General features: G+C 49.2%; 5 protein-coding genes across 5 annotated transcripts; 4 read left to right on the top strand and 1 right to left on the bottom strand.

Annotated features, from left to right (window-relative positions):
* Positions 1-3,113: 3,113 nt before the first annotated feature.
* Positions 3,114-5,145, top strand: LDX57_010193 (putative YT521-B-like splicing factor; the record flags this gene model as incomplete). The annotated part of the gene is made up of 4 exons (XM_046091943.1): positions 3,114-3,210; positions 3,275-3,925; positions 3,978-4,549; positions 4,633-5,145. 4 exons carry the CDS (start codon positions 3,114-3,116, stop codon positions 5,143-5,145), a joined length of 1,833 nt encoding a protein of 610 aa, XP_045947920.1.
* A 1,275-nt stretch (positions 5,146-6,420) lies between these two features.
* LDX57_010192 (uncharacterized protein) lies at positions 6,421-7,242 on the top strand (the record flags this gene model as incomplete). The annotated part of the gene is made up of 2 exons (XM_046091942.1): positions 6,421-6,853; positions 6,998-7,242. The coding sequence occupies 2 exons, from the start codon at positions 6,421-6,423 to the stop codon at positions 7,240-7,242; spliced, it is 678 nt and encodes a 225-aa protein (XP_045947919.1).
* Positions 7,243-7,698: 456 nt separating this feature from the next.
* Positions 7,699-14,105, bottom strand: stt4 (1-phosphatidylinositol 4-kinase STT4; the record flags this gene model as incomplete). Its single annotated transcript, XM_046091941.1, has 9 exons — positions 7,699-9,656; positions 9,714-10,001; positions 10,059-10,262; positions 10,311-10,566; positions 10,621-10,992; positions 11,053-11,419; positions 11,473-11,589; positions 11,653-11,761; positions 11,811-14,105. The coding sequence occupies 9 exons, from the start codon at positions 14,103-14,105 to the stop codon at positions 8,394-8,396; spliced, it is 5,271 nt and encodes a 1,756-aa protein (XP_045947918.1). The 3' UTR covers positions 7,699-8,393.
* A 1,499-nt stretch (positions 14,106-15,604) lies between these two features.
* On the top strand, positions 15,605-16,928 carry DUN1_2 (serine/threonine protein kinase; the record flags this gene model as incomplete). Its single annotated transcript, XM_046091940.1, has 3 exons — positions 15,605-15,646; positions 15,700-16,216; positions 16,270-16,928. The coding sequence occupies 3 exons, from the start codon at positions 15,605-15,607 to the stop codon at positions 16,926-16,928; spliced, it is 1,218 nt and encodes a 405-aa protein (XP_045947917.1).
* A 647-nt stretch (positions 16,929-17,575) lies between these two features.
* Positions 17,576-17,830, top strand: DUN1_1 (serine/threonine protein kinase; the record flags this gene model as incomplete). Its single annotated transcript, XM_046091939.1, has 1 exon — positions 17,576-17,830. The coding sequence occupies one exon, from the start codon at positions 17,576-17,578 to the stop codon at positions 17,828-17,830; it is 255 nt and encodes an 84-aa protein (XP_045947916.1).
* Between the last annotated feature and the right edge of the window lie 270 nt (positions 17,831-18,100).

Here is an 18,100-nt window from a genome sequence, read left to right as displayed (position 1 = left end):
GTAAGGTAGGTAGAGGCCGTGGAGATCGGGCCCTAGTGGGAATGCACCCCCTGCCGCCATTCTTCCTCCCTAGCGCCCCCGAATGGTTGTTCCATGTTCATCCACTGTTCGTGGCAAATTCCTCCTCTCGACTGCGTACACCGTACCCAGTACTTCCAGTGTGTACTCTGTATACTGTACTCGGTGTACACACTCGCAACCTTCAACGACAGCGTGATCGGCCTAGCCCGCTGGCCCGGCTCGTTAGGAGATTTATTCCTTCCCAATGGGTATAGACGTTCGGTGGTAATCGCAATTTTCTCAACAGTCACCACGGCCACTGGCGGATCCATCGATCAGAAACCTTTCACCTCGCCCCACCAACTTCTACTTCCTCTTTCTTCTTCGTCCTCTCCTTGTTGCTCAATTTTATGCTCTCCGATCTTCAATTTTCATCAACTACATCGTTATTGTCATAAGGATTTGAATTATCTTTGGTTGGCCTCGCTAGATAAAATCGGGACGTGCGATGGGGGGTGTCGAACCGAATGATTCGAAATGGATGGGGATGACAAAAAGTGGGAAATTGGCGCGATAAAAAATAATCCTCGTTTTACGGATAGTATTTGTCCCTTTTTTGCCACAGGATCTTCTTCGTCAATGGTTTCATGATCCGTGAGGCCCATACGGACGAAAAAGACTATTGGGACTCCTCTGCAAAGCGCCAATTGCATAGATGCCTTCGAAGCTGTCGAAAGGGCCGGTGGACCCGCGGTTCCCACCAGGCCAGGGGATACTTTCATGGTACCCAATCACACCGAGCAATGGCCACAGCCATCGATGCCACCGGTGCATATCAGACCCGTGCTCGCTGCATTTTTGTACGGGTTCCAGTGTCTTGAGTGTTGAGAGTAGAAAAGAAAAGAAAACAAAAATGGGAGGGGGGAAAAAAGCCTTTATGACGAAGTCAAGGCACGTTGCCCAATCTCCGCACGTCCGTCAACCCTCCTAGGCTCCTGCTAAGACCCGTCGCAGACCAGCTTATGTGGATTGCCTCCTCTGTGTTTGCGCAGGCAGTCTTAGACGATCAAACCCTGATCTTTGGCCCGGCCTTGACCTCGCCGACGCCCCATGATTTTTAAACGGGTTCAATAAGATCGGTCTCCTGATCGATTGGCTTGTAAATCGCTAAAGCCACTGAAGTCAGACCTCTGATTCCTGCTATATTTACTTTCGGGACTATCTCTATTTTATCTCTTCTTTCCATATTATCCGCAAGGTATCCAACCCGGCCGGCAAACCGTCAAACCACCTATACTAGAGCCAAACATTTTGGGGGAGCATCGAACAAAGGGCACTCATTCCGCGCTATCACGAGCCAAAAAAGACAAAGAAAAACAAAATAGAACAAGAAAAAGACGAAGAAAATGAGCGGCGCCTAAGGTCGTCATTCTATGTATAAAGGAGAAACAATGAAGAGGAGGGAAGAGAGAGAAAAAACCCATGATCTCATTTGATCTTTCTCATCGTGTCTCCTCGAGTGCCACCGAGTCGCCCACACCTAAATATATACCTACCTTGCATGCCTAGGCTGACTGCCAGCTGGTGGTATACAACTTGCCGGAGGGCAACAACAGCCCTATTATATCCCATCTAGACTCGCCTACCCACGGAAGCACGTCGTCCGAAAGCCCGAATCCATCTTGTCAGACAATCAAATGCACTGTCAGATCTCTGCCGAGTCTAGAGGGTCCTTGTTGATTCTCCATCATTGCCGCTTCAGTCTTAGTGACCAGAAACCAGAGCAGCCACAGCTCTCGATGTGGATTTAGCACAAATCATTGGCACAATCCGTTCCTTTTTTTATTCTTTTTTTTTTCCCTTTCCGTTTTTCCCACCTGCCAGCCACCCCTCTCTTGCTCTCTGGCTCCTTTCTCCTTCAGACCCATTTTTTCTGGATATTGATCTTTATTCCCCTAATCTCATTGCATCTCCGTCTCCTACGGTGTACCTTATCTAAGCATTTGTTTTACTCCTTGAAATTGAAGAGGTGAGTAGATTCAAGCATGGGGCCTCCCTCCCAGCTCTCTTCTGCCTATCTGTTTCGTATTGCAATTCTTATTACCCTGTTCTCCATTCATTCCACCTCAATCTCGCACATGAGTTGCCCCATGCTCCGGTCCGAGAAGACTCCAGGGCCAGAAAACACGCAAATTCCTTGACTGGTCTGCTTTCTCTGGCCTGGAGCCATGTCCCATGCTCTTATGGTGTGATGCAAAACGCCACGCAGCATTATTGCACACACCAATTATACCCTATCTCAAAATGTCACCTCTCCCTCTCACCCTTTATTTTACACCCACTTCCTCACTAGCACATACTTCCTTTCGTTCCGTATACTCTACTGCCTTTGCTGCCTATTTGCCTGCCTTCCTTGGTCCTTATCTTCCCACTTTTTCTGGTGTTTTCTCCACTTTAGCTGCGAAACCCCCAACTGTTGATCATGGACATGTGTGAGTGCGTGTGCGTGCGCGTGCGTGGCGGTTGTATATTCACAAAAGCATTTTCTCGTCCACACACCCCTCTCCTATTTTGGACCTACAGCAGTCAAGACAACGCCCGGCGCTGGCGAGAAGTTTTCATGCTTAGGTACCCTCATGCTATCGTTCACTATGATTTCCCCTTCCCACTAGGCTAGCCACCCCAGCAGCCATGACCTTTCCATTCTTGATTAATTATAATTGTCAAACATGTCCTCTTGCCTCTGTTAACCCTCCTGCATACCCACCCTTGTGAGGTGTTCTTTTACCAAGCCTTGTTCCGTTGCCGACCTTCACTGGTGTCATCCAGAATTTCCGACATTACTACTTTCATTGCCTTCAAATAGAAATATTGTGCCCGATTATTTCAGGTTCTAACACAGCTTGAGCGTTATATAGGTGCCATTGATTCCGTTTGCTGAGAATTGCGGGTTGGAAAGGTTGCCGACACGGCGCAGGCCAGGTATGCCTCATGTTAACCCGGTTTGCTACCTCTATCAAGAGATGGAGTCACCCCAATGGAGGAGCCATGCTGACGGTTTTGCGGGTTTCTCTTTTGTGCTTGTATCTTAAAGTGTCTCTCCTAGAAACATTATGACGAAGCCAACGGACAATGTGCCCGCCCGGCAACTCGACGAAGGATCATCAACATCGGATGAGAAGCATGTCTCTGAACCTGCTCATCATGGCGGTATGTGCGATTGATATAGTTACAAGTATGGAGGAAATTCGACTGAAACCCGCCTCCTCTCTAGACGAAAATTTTCCACGCCCAGAAATCATGCACCGCCATGCCGAGCCTACTCTTTATGTGGCGCCCGACACTCATGGGACGCCTCCATCTATGCTGAGCATGAGCGAAATGAGGGCCATGCTGCCGGTACATACATATCATTACGACCAATATCATCCTATGCCGCAACAATTTGTCCCGACAGCTCATTCGCATGGTGTCGTGTACTCATTACATCCATTACCGTCGTATGCCGGCTCACACCAAAATCCAACTTCAACCTCTTACAACCACCAATTTACCCAGGTATATCCTCATTATTTCCAAACCCAACATCAAAGCACACCTCATTCCCATAATTCTGTGTACCACTCGCTGAATGCTACCCCGACTCACTTCGGGGTCCCGGTTAGCGGCCAAGCTGTCGGGCATGGGCACAACCACTATTATCAGCGGCATCAACAGGTCGCGAAGCAAGCGTCTACGCTCTCGCATCGTACACCGGCCCACGTGGGGATACACGCCTCTTCTGCACTGCAAAAGCCGGATACCACGACCCAGCCACCTCGCGATGCTAGGTCGCAAGCGTTGAGCACGGACTACGATGTCTCAAAAACCATTGTGGATGGGTCGACCCCTATGAAGTCAGCAACAATTCATTCTTCCTCTGCGGGTTAGTATCACGGGCCGTGGGTTGCGTCGTTGGGAAACTGATGGCATACTAGATTCTACCTCGTCCCACCCAAATCAGACCCCATCGTCGTTGGCCCCAAGAGGCCCATCAAGAAAACCGAAACAGTCTGGCCACGCTTTGTGGGTTGGCAATCTCCCTCCGGGTGCCACGATTGTTGATCTTAAGGACTACTTCTCTCGAGATGCTACCAAGGACGTGGAAAGCGTGTTTCTCATATCGAAGAGCAACTGTGCCTTCATCAACTACAAAACGGAAGCAGCTTGCAACACAGCGCTAGAAAGATTCAATGATTCCAGATTTCACGGGGCTCGTCTAGTCTGCCGACTGCGGCGGGGCTCAATGACCCCTGCTTCCAATGTCGACCCCTCAGGACCCTCAACTCCCGTGCAGGATGGCGACAGACGGACGACCACAGATACCAGCGACGGGCCACAAGCTAGTTCTGGCACCAAGGGTACAACCGGAAGCGAGTCAAGCCCATGGGTTCCCAACCGATACTTCATCGTCAAGAGTCTTACCGTTGAGGACCTTGAGTTTAGCCGACGCAGCGGGATTTGGGCGACCCAGTCTCATAACGAAGACTGCCTGAATCAAGCCTACGAGGTGAGGCTTCTATCGCATATCCCGGAAGGGACGATCCATCCGCGACAGCCCGAGTGAGCATGAACGCTGACCAACACATTCAGAGTGCAAATAATGTTTACCTTGTATTCTCTGCCAACAAATCCGGGGAATACTACGGGTACGCCAGAATGATGTCGCCGATCCAGGAAGACGATGCATTGACCCTGGCGATGCCCCCTCGGCCTGACCATGTCCACCCGGAATCCCCGATAGTCGACACGACTCCGACCCCGGCGACGGAGACGGCGCCCACGGGGCGAATCATCAACGATGCCGCCCGAGGCACCATCTTTTGGGAGGCCGACTCATCTTCGGACGAGGAGGAGGATGCCAAGAGCGAGAGAAGTGTCGGCGAGGTTGTCGAAGAAACAGCAGAGCCGGGGTTTCAATCGATCGGCAGGCCATTCCGGATTCAGTGGCTGTCGACCGAGCGGGTTCCGTTCCACCGCACCAGGGGCTTGCGAAATCCCTGGAATGCTAATCGGGAAATCAAAATTGCACGAGACGGGACGGAGATTGAACCGAGTGTTGGAGCGCGACTGATACAGCTCTTCCACCCTCCCGGTGCTGGATAGGGGAATGATCCGTCATTGGGGGGGAAGGGATGAAGGAAAACAAGCAAATACGATGTAGTTACCATATACTTTCTTCTTGGACATGGATCGATCCATATCCGTACACCGTGCAGACCCGTTTTAGACCTCTGGAAATATGGACGAACCTGATTCTGATATACTGAGTAACCGTAAGGGAAGGCGAAGATGATGAATCATCGACCCCGGAGAGGCTAGACCCGTTGCGGCCCACGGTCAGCGGATGGGAATTTTGTGGGGTAAAACCGCCCGTCGATCGGTGGACCGTTTCATCATCACTTTCTCTTCTTCCTCTCCTGCTTCGTCTCCCGTCAAAACAATGGCCTCCTTCTGATTCTTTCATGTCACTCACTGTCAGTAGGAGGCTCGCCTGCATCTCGATCGATTTTATTCATACCCCCCCACCAAACTCGGAGACGTCCATCGAAGCTACCTACGACCCGGGGGTGACCAGGGAGCAGCAGTCCTTGGCTGTCTTAAGCTCTTCTAGCTTCCCAGGACTTCACCTGCACGGGGGACCGTTTCATCCAATCACCTCTCTCATTTAGTCAATCCATTCCCATTGCTTGATTGATCGATTCCCTACGTTGTGTCCAATCTCCCTCCTTTTTTGCCTCCCCGCTTAACTCTGCTTCGACAATCTCCCTCCCCTTGGCTCCACCCCCCTCCATCCCGTCCTGTCCATATCTCTCTCCATTCTTCCTTCCTTTCCTCCTTCCTGCCCTCCTTCCGTCATTATTGTTATCGTCTCTCAGTCATTCGCCTCCCAGGCCTCCCCCCGCCGCCCCTCGCATATCTGTTCATATCTGTTCATATCTTCTGCCGCCTTTCCTTTGAATCCTACCTTGATCCAAATTATCCTTCTTTTTTGTACTTCCATCTAGGCCAGAGAAGCCACCATTCTTGCCCCCTACCCCTCCTTGAATTCTCCGTTGTTCTTTTCCTTTCCCTTAGTTACCACGCCGTTTGAATAAATTCTTTGAATCGCCTTCCAGTATCTGGGAGCTTCCTCGCCATCTTCCTTTGATTGTTATGGGGCCCATCGTATGATTGCGGCTCAGGAGCTCTGTCCCGTCTGACCTCCGCATCGTTTGATCTAAACTCGAGAGAAGCAACGGTGTGCTTCACTCCTGGAGTCCAACTCGGCCCCGCCTCTTTGAACCCTTTCATCATCATTATCTTCTTCTTTTGTTCACTTCCTCCACATAACATCCCAATCTAGAGAACATCGACTTCTTTCCGTTTTCTCCTGATATCATGTCTAACGACCGTTCGACCTCGCCTATATCTGTACCGCCTCCTTCGGGACGCCAGAGGCGGGCCTCCTTAGCCTCCTCCTTCACCGATTATCTTTCAAAGTCTGCAAACCCCGGGAGCGGCTCCGGCTCATCGACGGGTCCCATGGCCAGCGCAGTAGCCAACGCGCAATCCAATCAAGGCCGGAGGCTCTCGATCACTACGCTAGGACTCTCGGGTTCTCCTACTCAAACTTCTTCGTTGGGACCCAGGAACTTCCGACAAGGCAGTGTATCCAGCTCCGTGGGATCCAACTCGGCGACTTACGAGGATGCGGTCACCGAGGATAGCGAAAACGGCCCTCCCAGTGCCACTCCGAGTTCACCGTTCGCCCGGCGAGTCTCTTTTGGCGCACAAGCTCTACGTGATGCCCGCGCAGGAAGTATTGGCAACGGTAAATACCCCCCTTCAGAGCGAGTCTTTCCTGGGAGACGACGTCAAACTGCGTCATCGACCAGCGGTACCGGGTCAATTGCTGCAAGTATAGATCAAGTTGCTTCTCCGAACGAAAGGTCTAACTCCTCTGGGCGACTCTTAGGCGAAGGCTTCAACTGGTCCGAAGCCCTTCGAAGCCGAGCCGAGCGTGCACCTTCATTTGGTGCCATTTCTCCTACTGGGCCTTCCAGCCAGAATTCGGGCTATGGAGGCCAGTCTGCCCATCACCAACGTGCGGCTTCGATTGCCTCGATGGAGCAGCCTGCTCGGGAGCTGCCCAAGCAACCCCGGCAGAACAAGCCTGATTTCTTCCAAGAGAAGATTCTTCGAGGGGATTTTATGGATTAGGTAGAACTCTTCCTATCTCTCTCTTTTTCCCGTAACGCCTTTTCTCTTATCTTCTTTCTCTTCCTCCTCTTACTTTCTTCTGTTTTTCTGCCCCTCGCTTTTTCTTTTTCTTTTTCTTTATATCTTTTTCACTCCTGTCGTACATGGTTTTCACACTTTGATAGTGCTCTAACTATTAAACAACACCACCGAGGTAGGTGGGAGCTTTACTGCCACCAAAATCGTCTGTCGGGTTACTTGAAGGAGTTGGTTTTGATGTTTATGAGCGGATCCAATATATTGTTCTTGTCATTCCATGCGTTTCCGGGACAGGTTGATGACTTTATGCAAGGATTTATCTTAGTAGCCTCAAATTGCATCAGAAATAGTTTAGTTGAGAGTTTTCATATGCACTCAGTTTTAAACTTTGTTTTCTATGAGACTCGTTCTACATTAATTGTATATTTCCAACGCTGGACTTGACATTCAAGAGCTGCTCCGCTGCTCCGTCATGGAAACACGAGTAGCACCTATATCGTGCTCATCTCCTCCAGTTTCTTTCCTGACTCTTCCAGCGCGAATGCAGTCGACAACCCGAAAACGCCATAATGAATCCGGAACGGTCGCATGATGAGTGAGAGAGAGAACCCAGTCACAGATACCCACACTTAGGAACCCCAAACGGCCCCAGGTGGATAGCTACATACAGACGAGCACGGCCCCGAAGGAAGGAGTGTTGGATGTCCAGAGTGAAGGGCCTCAATCGAGGCGAAGATCATGAAGCAGCTCTGCAGCCCTGATATACACATTCGAACTAATCGCCAAGGAGCAATGGTCCCGCCTCGAACCGGGTGATGAGCCATGTTCACGAGGTATCAACTTTGGGTATCGAGGTATGGCTCGTTTCAAGGGGCGTGCTACAATCACCCCGATTTACAGTTTAAGTTAAAAGGGGGGAAAGCGGAATAGCCATCAGGCTTGAACTGTGTTGGATGGCAAGCCGTCATCGTTTTCGATGTCGTAATATCAGGTGGGATTACATGGACAGGAAACTATACAGTAAAGATTGTCTGACTTGCGAGCTAATGAGCTAGGGCGAGACGAAATGAATGAGAACAAGAAAGGTAGAACGAGATAAACAAATAGAGAGAACTCATCCTCTTCCTTTCCCTCTAGTACGGTATACCATTGGTGAGCAGCTGGAACTGATCGTATCCCTTGGTAGAAACACTCATGTAAGATTTGCGGACAAGCTCTCGCATGTATTCGGCCGCTTCTCTTTCACTCCGGTCGAGAACAAAACGGTCACGGAAATTCTTCAGGGATTCGGGTTTGAAGCATGGGAGGCCACTGTCGAGCATCAGAGAAACGATGTGGGACAACCTTGAGCTGTAGGGGCGCGATGCGAGGAACGCCTTCACCACTAGCGACTCAAACCACCGGTAAGGCTGCGTCATCGTCGGGTTATGAGATCCACCACCGTTCTGACCAAACCCGCTCATAACGGCCACCATCTCGGAAGTGAGCTTGAAAGGCGCGCGTTCGAAGCGTACACCTCCAGGGGCAATGTCAAAGCAAAACCCGAAATCGATGTGTATAATATGGCCCGCATCGTCGACCATGATGTTTCCGTTATGACGGTCCTTGAATTGCAGGAGATAAGAGATGACGGAGTAAGCCGCCATGCTCTTGACAAAGTTGGTACGTGCTTCCTGGAAACGTATCGAATCCTCTCCTCCATACTTAGACACGAAATAGTCGTAGAGGCCATTCACTGCCTCCCTGCCTAGCATGTCCCGGGAGATAGAATTGGGGAGGACGTCGATCACACCACAACCAGGGGCGGTCGAGGTGACTCGGTAAGGGAACACCCAAACATCCAGCCCAACGCTGGCAAAGATGCTGCGGAATGCGGCAATCATTTGTAGGGCCAGCATGTCCTGACGGCAGTCATCGCCGACTTTGAAGATGGCCGACTGCCAAACCTCATATGTCTCCTGTTTCTGGTCATGGGTAACAGCGCCCGAAGATACAGGCTCGGAGTCATGATCAGGAGCATGAGCTGCTGGGGCCTCAGAGACCCTCGCTGGCCCAAAGACTGTCTTCGTCTTTTGGATTCGGAATGTCGCCATGTATGGCGCTTTCGCATGGCTCTGCAGAGGCTTTCCGGATTTGCGATCGATCCCAACAACAACTCCATCTGGATTGCTTGGGAGGTAAACGCCAACCTCCACCTTAATCTTACGGAGTTCTTCTTCAATCTTCTCTTTTTTCTCCGGCTTGCTCTTTTTAATATACGGCCGAAGTTTCCCAGATATACCTGTGATATCGTTGAAAAAGGAAAATTCGCGTTCGTAAAAGCTTCGCTCCTCGCTAGTAAAGCTCGCTACCAGGTCATCCATGAATTTGTCCAGGGTCGGCTTGAGCGGATCCGGCTACGGATTCAATTTTAGTGAGCAAGCCATAGGGTTCGGATTGTCATAGACACTCACCACTTGAGAATCCTCGTCCTTATAGGAGTTTGCCTTCATGTTCCATATCACCTGGTGCGCAAATAACTGAGACAGTTTGGCTGTCTCCAAGATGTAGCGCTCCACATAGCCCAGTGCATCATATCTAAGAGCCTGTACCAACTGCGGAACAAAGTAGAAGCGGACATCGATGGGATGGCTTTCAAGGGCCTTCATCGCGTACTGTAAAATGAAGGGGTGATTGCCATACGCGGGAAGGAAATAAGTCAGGGCTTCGGTGGGGTTGACAGGCGCCCAGTACAACAAATACTGCACATATCAGCCATAATCTGGACCTAAAATTGATCCAGGAGCAGGGGTTCAAACCTTCAATTGGAAAGACACATCTGCGGGCAGCGAGTCGCCGAACATGATCTCAAGGCCGCTAGGTTCATCGATGACCTTTTCGGGAAAGTTAAGCAGTAGCCAACGAATGTCACTTTTCAGCTTCGCAGACGGGAAACGGGTAGCGAGCTGAATAGCTAAGCCAGAACTCTCAGCCCAAGCAAGTCGCAACAAAGACGTAGCCTCCTGAGAACAGATTAGATTTGCCTTTCATGTCAAGAAGTGGCGACAAACCTCAGTATGATTCCGATTGGTAGGCGACTGAGACATATAATGTTTGCGGTCCGGATCCAACGGATACAACCAAACCTTGAGTCGAGATCTCTCGTTCTCCAAAAGAACATTGAGAAGTTGTTGCTTTGCCTGCAAGGACTTATACGGTCCGTGTGTGTCAAATGAAATGCTGGCCGTCTTCCCTAAGGCAGATATCACGTCGATGAGTATCTTGTCTTCGGTCTTGATTTGTAGTCGGTTACCGCCAAAGGACCATCTGCAAGATTACAGTTAGAAAGCCATCCTAGGTATCTAAGTGGGGACAACGTACCTAGGAGCGTGTTTAAACCAAGTCAGGGCGCCAGAGAGAATCTGATCTTTAAGCTTCCACAAGCAGGGGGTGCCGACTGAGCCAGAATGCCCCAAGACGTTCAGCCCAAATAGAACAATGCGGAAATGCAGCTCTCTGGCCAAAGGGTGGCCACTGGTATGCGCGAGACCAGTGGTTGTTCGATCAACAAGGCGACGAAACAGTCTTTGATTTTGCACATTGCCCAAACGGATAGCATTGAAGTGACTCTCAAAAAACTGAAGAATGCGCAAATGCGGTGCCAAATGACGTTGGGCATCTTGCTGTTTTCTGAGAATTAAGGCTTTGTCAGTTGGCAAAAGTTCGATCTTTGCGTACATCGGATCCACATAGCTAGCACAGACACTCGTTAGTATTGGTTGCTAAGACAAATCGTGCTATGTGTGAACATACTCGAAGGATGGATCAAAGAGTCCTCTTTTGCGTTGAATTGTCCTTTCCCAGGCATTTAGAATTTCCACTAACACCTTTGGCTCCACTCTGGGATTTTCATGGATGGCCCCCATCCAAAGAGAAATGCCCATATTGATCGATTCCTCAGAGAAGATTTCGAATGGCAAAGATACCAGAAAATGGGAGATGGAGGGATGAGGGTCAATGCTACTACACAAAATAGCGGCTGCACTTCGTAGCGTATCGCGGATTTCCGTAAGAGGTATGTCATTGTGCCGCCTGACCTTTTGATGAAGTTCAAATAGCTTGTTTTCCACTTCACTGCTTGACCCCGACAAAGTGACTGAACCCGTAGAGACATTGAGACCTTCATGTGTATAAATTAGCTCGCTGAGCATCAAGCAACCAAGATATACGAACCGTTGTTCCCAGGTGTCAGCCGCGCACCTGGAAACTTATATTTCTGACGTGTAGAGTACTGACTTATGAAGTCGGAGGCAACATTAGTTACGCCTACACCGTGAGTTTCCAAAGACCCTAAACACGCATTAAACTGTCAGGCACGATTTCTCCATGAAAAAGTGAACGCCGAAGCCTTACCAAGTCGTTGGTCACTTTTAGGAATAAGCGAGCCCATGTTAAGCGCAAAGGAACGGCCCATCGATATTTGATCAAAGCCAATCCCATCATCAGGCATGGACAAATACGTCTAACTGCTAGTTAGGCACGAGTTGTTGAGTGATCAGCGAGCGACTTACCTGGAGTAAGCCTTTTATGTCTAATGATGCCACATTGATGACTGCTGTTACCCATGCTGTGGCTCGCTCAAGGAAAGTATCCAAAGTCTTCCTTCGGAAAACATAATTGTCAGGTAGATCAACACTGACAATTCCCATGGGCGAGGTAAACGAAGGTTTCCATTCAAACTCGTCCATGTCCTCCTCAAGGCAGGAGTTCCACATCACGGTCAAAAGTTCAAGTAAAGCAAAAAGCGAATGTTTTGCACACAATGCTGACGGGCATTCTTTTATTATTCTGTTGGCGCAGACAACGGCAACATGTTGCACTCTTTCTATGCGATGGCAACATGCCACAAAAAATCCGGCCAATTCTTTTGACAAGAATGGAACAGAGAAGTTCGTGTGTTTACCAGAAAGGGTCAAGGCGAGATAGTCAGAGACGATCTTTTCTGCAATGTCACCCACGCAACTAGCCATTTCAACAGTGGCTAGGGCCGGATCGCGAAAGTAGTCGAGGATTTTGGTGCAGTGCCCAGACGAAGCACGAAGACATTCAATCAGCAAGACTGCATTCAGAAAAACGGACTTTGGGTAATTCAGGCGTTTTATGTCTGATTCGCGACTGGGAAGTTCTGAAATCAACATCCTCTTTTGCTCCAGGTGACGTTGCGGACCCATTCCCCTTCTGAGGATTGTATTAAGTTCAACATCGCTTTCCAACATCTCCATGCGATCTTCCGAGACAAGGGGGGGAGAGTTAACTGCAAGTAAGCCCAACACCTTGTGATGCTTTTGAGCGACAGTTGAACTAAGAGATATTCCATGAATAGCAAGGTTGAACCAGGCATCACGAAACAAGCTAGCGACAGCCTGATCATAATCCACGATCGCTTTGCCGTTCCCACCAGCCTGTTCGGAAGATACAAGTAGTGCCAATGGTTTTAGCAACGGGATAATATCGTCGGGTGCTAGAACGATGTCCTTCTGCCGCTCGTTTTCAGAATCCGTAGCATCACCCTTGTTAACGATACTTTCGAGTAGGTGCACCAGATATACTCTATAGAGTGGAGAATCCTTTTTCAAGGAGATAGACAGATACGCCATTGCGCTTTGCACCGCCTTTGTTATGTTGCCATGTCCCTTTATGACGCCATCCCAATAGACACGGTCATAGAACTTGAGTAGAAGCTGAAACTCGGCTTGCCCAGTGCTCAAAGACAACGAAGCGGTCTCTTTGATGATACATGCATCAACTGCGACATTGACTTTACCGATCTTTTGTAACAACATTGATTGGGCCAGGGCACTAATTTTCTCATCACAACAGTTGGTCGCAATCGTCACAATAGCATGGACAACACTTCTGTAAGGCACCTTGCCTTCCTCGCCGTCGAACGAAAAGGAAGCTACACTGCCATTTCTTTGGTGCGAGGAAGGTGAATCGGTGTTTCCATGCCCAGAAGCTTCTGTCATCAACTGGCCATTGTAGATGTTTTCACTGCCTGAGCCGGGACTCAATACATTTCCCAGCGAGTAGAGCGTAGTGATAACCGCATCTTGTGAGAGGATTCCAAGAATTTGAGCAAGACACTTCGCAGCAACGCAGCTAGAAGATCGACTGGGCACACCTCCTTCGACAATGTATCGTAAAAGTGAGCGGCTTCCAGAGGCGGCCCCACTCAGAGACATTTTGGCAACGATCGCTATACTTTTCAGAGTAGCAGTTGCCAGTTCCGAGCAAGACATCTGATTCGGGTCCATTAGTACATCCTCTAGCCAACCTTGAAAGTCCTCGCTATTGGTCGTGTTTCCACTGAGAATAACACACTGAAGATAGCCGATGAAGGCGTATGCCTTGACGAAAAAAGCGAGCTTTTGCTGCAATGGTGAACTGAGTTGCAAATAATCGGATCCATCATCCAGAAGCTGAATTTGATCGGCGATGACTTCGGTTATGCAATCGACAAGATTGACCTCGGCCTCGTCGTGGCTTCGAGCAATACCAACTCCGTTCATATAGTCGTCCAAAAGCTCGGCATCAGAACAATTTTGCGCACCAACAAGAGACGTAGCGCAGGCTTTCACGAATTGCATTAGACCTGCCTGCAGCAGCATAGCTCCCAAGGGCCGCCCATCGGCAGAGTATCGCCGAGTGTACTTTCTCCAGTCTCTAAGCCCATGATCAGATGTTCCTGCATTACGCATTGTGGAAGAGGCAGTCTCGACGGCAATCATGAACCCTTCGGACAGGATTGTTCGCAGTTGCTGGAGTAACTGCAACTGTTTCGTGGCAGTCCAGAACGGAGTAAACATAGCCGAAGCTTCTAAGAAGCCAACAAGGGAGACAGCGATTGAAAGAACACCGACAGACTCGTGAACCGCCCCATGCTTTTCTGTCCCAGAACCATAGTTCAGCAACGGCATTGCAACATCGATTGCCTCTGCGCAGTTGTCCAAATATCCATTGACAGCACTAGCGACTTTCTCACGTAGTTCCGGATACTCTGAGCCGAGCCTCAGAAGAGCGGAAGTGATGTTGAAGGTAAGAGCCTCCCAAGGCGATGGTTTCACATTGTGCAAAAACGGCGACGGGCGAAAGAGCTGGCTGTGTGATTCGGGAAGATATTGGGATAATTGTACAACCAGTCTGGATGCATGTTCAAATTTGTTGACTGAAGAAGATGCTTTGCATAGCGCCACAAGAACATCGAATTCCCGAATGCCCTACACGCTTGAGCTTAGTTCACCCGTACTTCGCAGAATCGGGGTTGGAAAGGCAGACCATAGGCACTCGGGATGTCGGAGCTTGAGATCTCAAAGTACCATTTAAACCACTCGAACAGTTTTCTGGGTGCTGATAATGTCGAGACAGTCGGGCAATATCTGATCCCTCATCGTTCGCTGGAGCTTGAACAGCAAGTGTTGCAAGCTTCTCGAAGGCCGAGAACCTTACGTCTGCGGAGAAACTGCGGGCAATTAGGGAATGGTTGCTGGATAATTCGGCATATGAGTCTATGAGCACTCACTCATCCATCAATATGAATCGTCTTCGTCGATATGGTGTGTGTTCGTTCGTTTTGCTTTCCTATGATAAACGGGGTAAGTCACGGAGAGTTCAAGCCCCTGGATGTTGAAAGCCCACTTAATCTAATCCCGAGGTACGACAAGCACATCAATACAATATAGTACGTGTATTTATGCACTGCACATACGTGGATGTATAGAATCGGTATAGGTACCTAGTATATAGGTACAGAGCTGGCACTGTTCATACACTGTATATATGTGGACAGCACGGCACCTAACACCAAGGTAGATATTAATTTTCAAGATGATTCCTGTCACCTTGCTGTTGTGGAAGAAATTCAACTTGGACAAGGTATGAGCCAGGAAATATTACGTCATTGCCTATAAAGCACCTACCTACCTAGATTCTGATACGGAGTATGTACAGTAAATATCGCGGATACCCATGTAATACAGTATCTGGCTGCAATTACCTCATGGATACATGTACTGTACGTATCTAGGAGGTGCAATCCGTCCTTACTAACATTGCTAACTAGGCAAGGTACAGGTGCAGGTAAGTATCTCCGCTTTGTTTATCCTTTTCCTCCAAGTTTCAACCCTCGGAATCCATAAATCACCTAGTACGGCCGCCCAACGATGAATTAACCTACTCGGATGGCCACCCAGTGGTGTTTTCAACTCTCTCTGCTCACCTGTACTTTGTTCGCCAACTCCTGTCGGGTTAATTTGACTGGCTGCTTTCCAAACAATCACAAGACATGAGAATTAATCAATGAGAAGCAATGGCACCTCGAAATGAGAAGAGTTCTCTCAAGCGGAACAGAGTATGTGATGACAATTCAGAATCTTTCAAGTCACTAACAATGGATTGGATAAGATCAGCACCGACGAAGATTCGCAGGATTTGAAAAAGCTGCGACGGTCACAGAGATTGTCTCAGAGTCAATCCCCCAAAACTCCGGTCAATCAGTCCTATCTACCTACCCCGTTAACCGAGCAGAACTCAACTGCAACCGACATCAGAAAAGAAGTAACAGCGACTCCCCCGAATATCTCCAACCAGGTGCATCCACAAACCCCATCACGTTCAGAGCAGCCTCAGTCATGCTCATCCCCCCCGGGCGATACCCAAGCTCTTTCCCAATTCGTGTACCCTCCCAGGGCGTTTGCAGACGAGGTCGAGGATGAAGCTGCCGAAGGGGTCTGGGGCTATCTTATACCTCTCGATGACAAGTTTCAAGACGCGCTCGTCCTGAGAAAACGGGACGGCTGCGAACGCAGAAACGTAACGCCCGGAACTAAAGCCGAGGGGAAGCCTCAGGCTCAAGGCGGGAAACCCACAAAACAAACGCATTCGCCGGGGGGTTACTTGGTCGGCCGTCATCCCGAGTGCGGTAGGTCGAAAAGCCTGTATACGTGAGTCCATTAAGCAGCTGACAAGACCCAGATCTGGTCATCAACAAACCTACCATATCCAACCGACATTTTCTGCTATTTTCCGAAAACAAGAAAGGTGATTTCGTCGCCATCATAGAAGATTTGTCTAGCAATGGAACATTCGTCAACGACGCAATCGTCGGGCGCAATAAGCATCGTGAGCTCGAGGATGGCGACGAGGTCACAATCTTAGACGAAGCGCGTTTTGTGTTTCGGTACCCTCGGACACGGGATACCCACGGTTTCCGTCAGCAATACAGAATCCTCCAACAGCTTGGTAAAGGGCATTTTGCGACCGTCTATCTCTGCGTAGAGCGGGCGACCGGAACTAGATATGCCGTGAAGCTATTCGAAAAACGCCCTGGTGACTCTCAAAAGTCGCAGGCGGACCCCTTGCACCAAGAAATAGGCCTTTTAATGGGCGTCAACCACCCTAATCTACTTTGTCTTAAGGATACCTTTGACGAAAGTGATGGCGTGTACCTTGTTCTGGAGCTTGCCCCAGAAGGTGAATTGTTCAATCTCATAGTCAGCAAACAAAAGTTCTCGGAAAAGGAGACGCGACACATATTTCTCCAGCTGTTTGAAGGACTGAAATACTTGGTAAGCAGCATTCTTCTCGTTCTTTACTTGGACACAATGAAGCTAAGGACAGGCTACATAGCATGATCGTGGGATCGTTCATCGAGACATTAAGCCCGAGAATATCCTAGTTGCCGACAAGAAGTTAACCGTGAAACTTGGCGACTTTGGGCTTGCTAAGATAATTGGGGAAGATTCATTCACAACAACTTTGTACGTAATGAATCTCACTCGTTTCTGACTAGGTTCCCTGCAACATACTAACGAATTATCCTGGTTTCATAGGTGCGGAACCCCTAGTTGTAAGTCGCTCATGAATCTTGTCTCCATTGTTGCATACTAACTCTGTAGATGTGGCGCCTGAGATTCTCCAAGAGACGCGTCGTCGCAAATACACCAAAGCCGTAGATATTTGGTCCCTTGGCGTCGTTCTTTACATATGCCTTTGCGGTTTTCCTCCGTTCTCCGACGAGCTTCATACCCCCGAAAACCCATACACTTTGGCGCAACAGATCAAGATGGGCCGATTTGACTATCCTTCCCCGTACTGGGACTCTGTGGGCGATCCAGCCTTGGATCTAATTGACAGGATGCTCACGGTTGATGTTGAAAAAAGGATAACAATAGACGAATGTCTCGAACATCCGTGGTTAACTGGGAATTATCCGAGTGTTTCTGATAGTACAGATGGGCTAACAGGAGCTCTGGGGAAGCTAGACTTCTCGAAAAGGAAGATGGCGCGCGAGCGAACTTTGCTCAGCAGCATCAATGATGTTGATTTTAGCGAGCGCAAAGAAGGGCCCGGTGCACCCGTGAAGGTCTTTCACAAGAACAGCGTCGAAAAACGCGTACATAATCGCCCTGCGAAGGCCGCTGGTGACCATGAAGCTTCGCCTAATCAGAACAGTGCTCCCAAGGATTTTGCAAATCTCGGAGAGCGTGGAGATCCAGCGTTATTCGAGGAGGATCCGACAAGTCGTTACCACTAAAAGGCTCTCTTGGACGTTTCTTCTCGGATGCATTTGTATGATTACCAGAAAAGGGTAGCGCTTTGCTTTTTCTTACTTTTTCCATTGGTTTTTCCTTCTTGGTCGCCCTGGCGTCCTCCCCTTTATCAAATATCCAACACCCCCAATTTTGTTTTCCTGGTTTCATTGGCGAGCTTTGCAGGCACCTGGTAAATCAAGTACTCGTTGCATTCACCGGTTATGCATTCGGCCTGTTGATACCCATAGGTAATATAATATTATTCCTCCCCT

The sequence above is a fragment of the Aspergillus melleus genome, assembly GCF_016097325.1.
Source record: "Aspergillus melleus strain CBS 546.65 chromosome Unknown contig6, whole genome shotgun sequence".
Classification (NCBI taxonomy): Eukaryota; Fungi; Ascomycota; class Eurotiomycetes; order Eurotiales; family Aspergillaceae; genus Aspergillus; species Aspergillus melleus.
The sequence above is the reverse complement of the archived record's forward strand: the minus strand, read 5'-3'. Positions and strand labels throughout refer to the sequence as shown.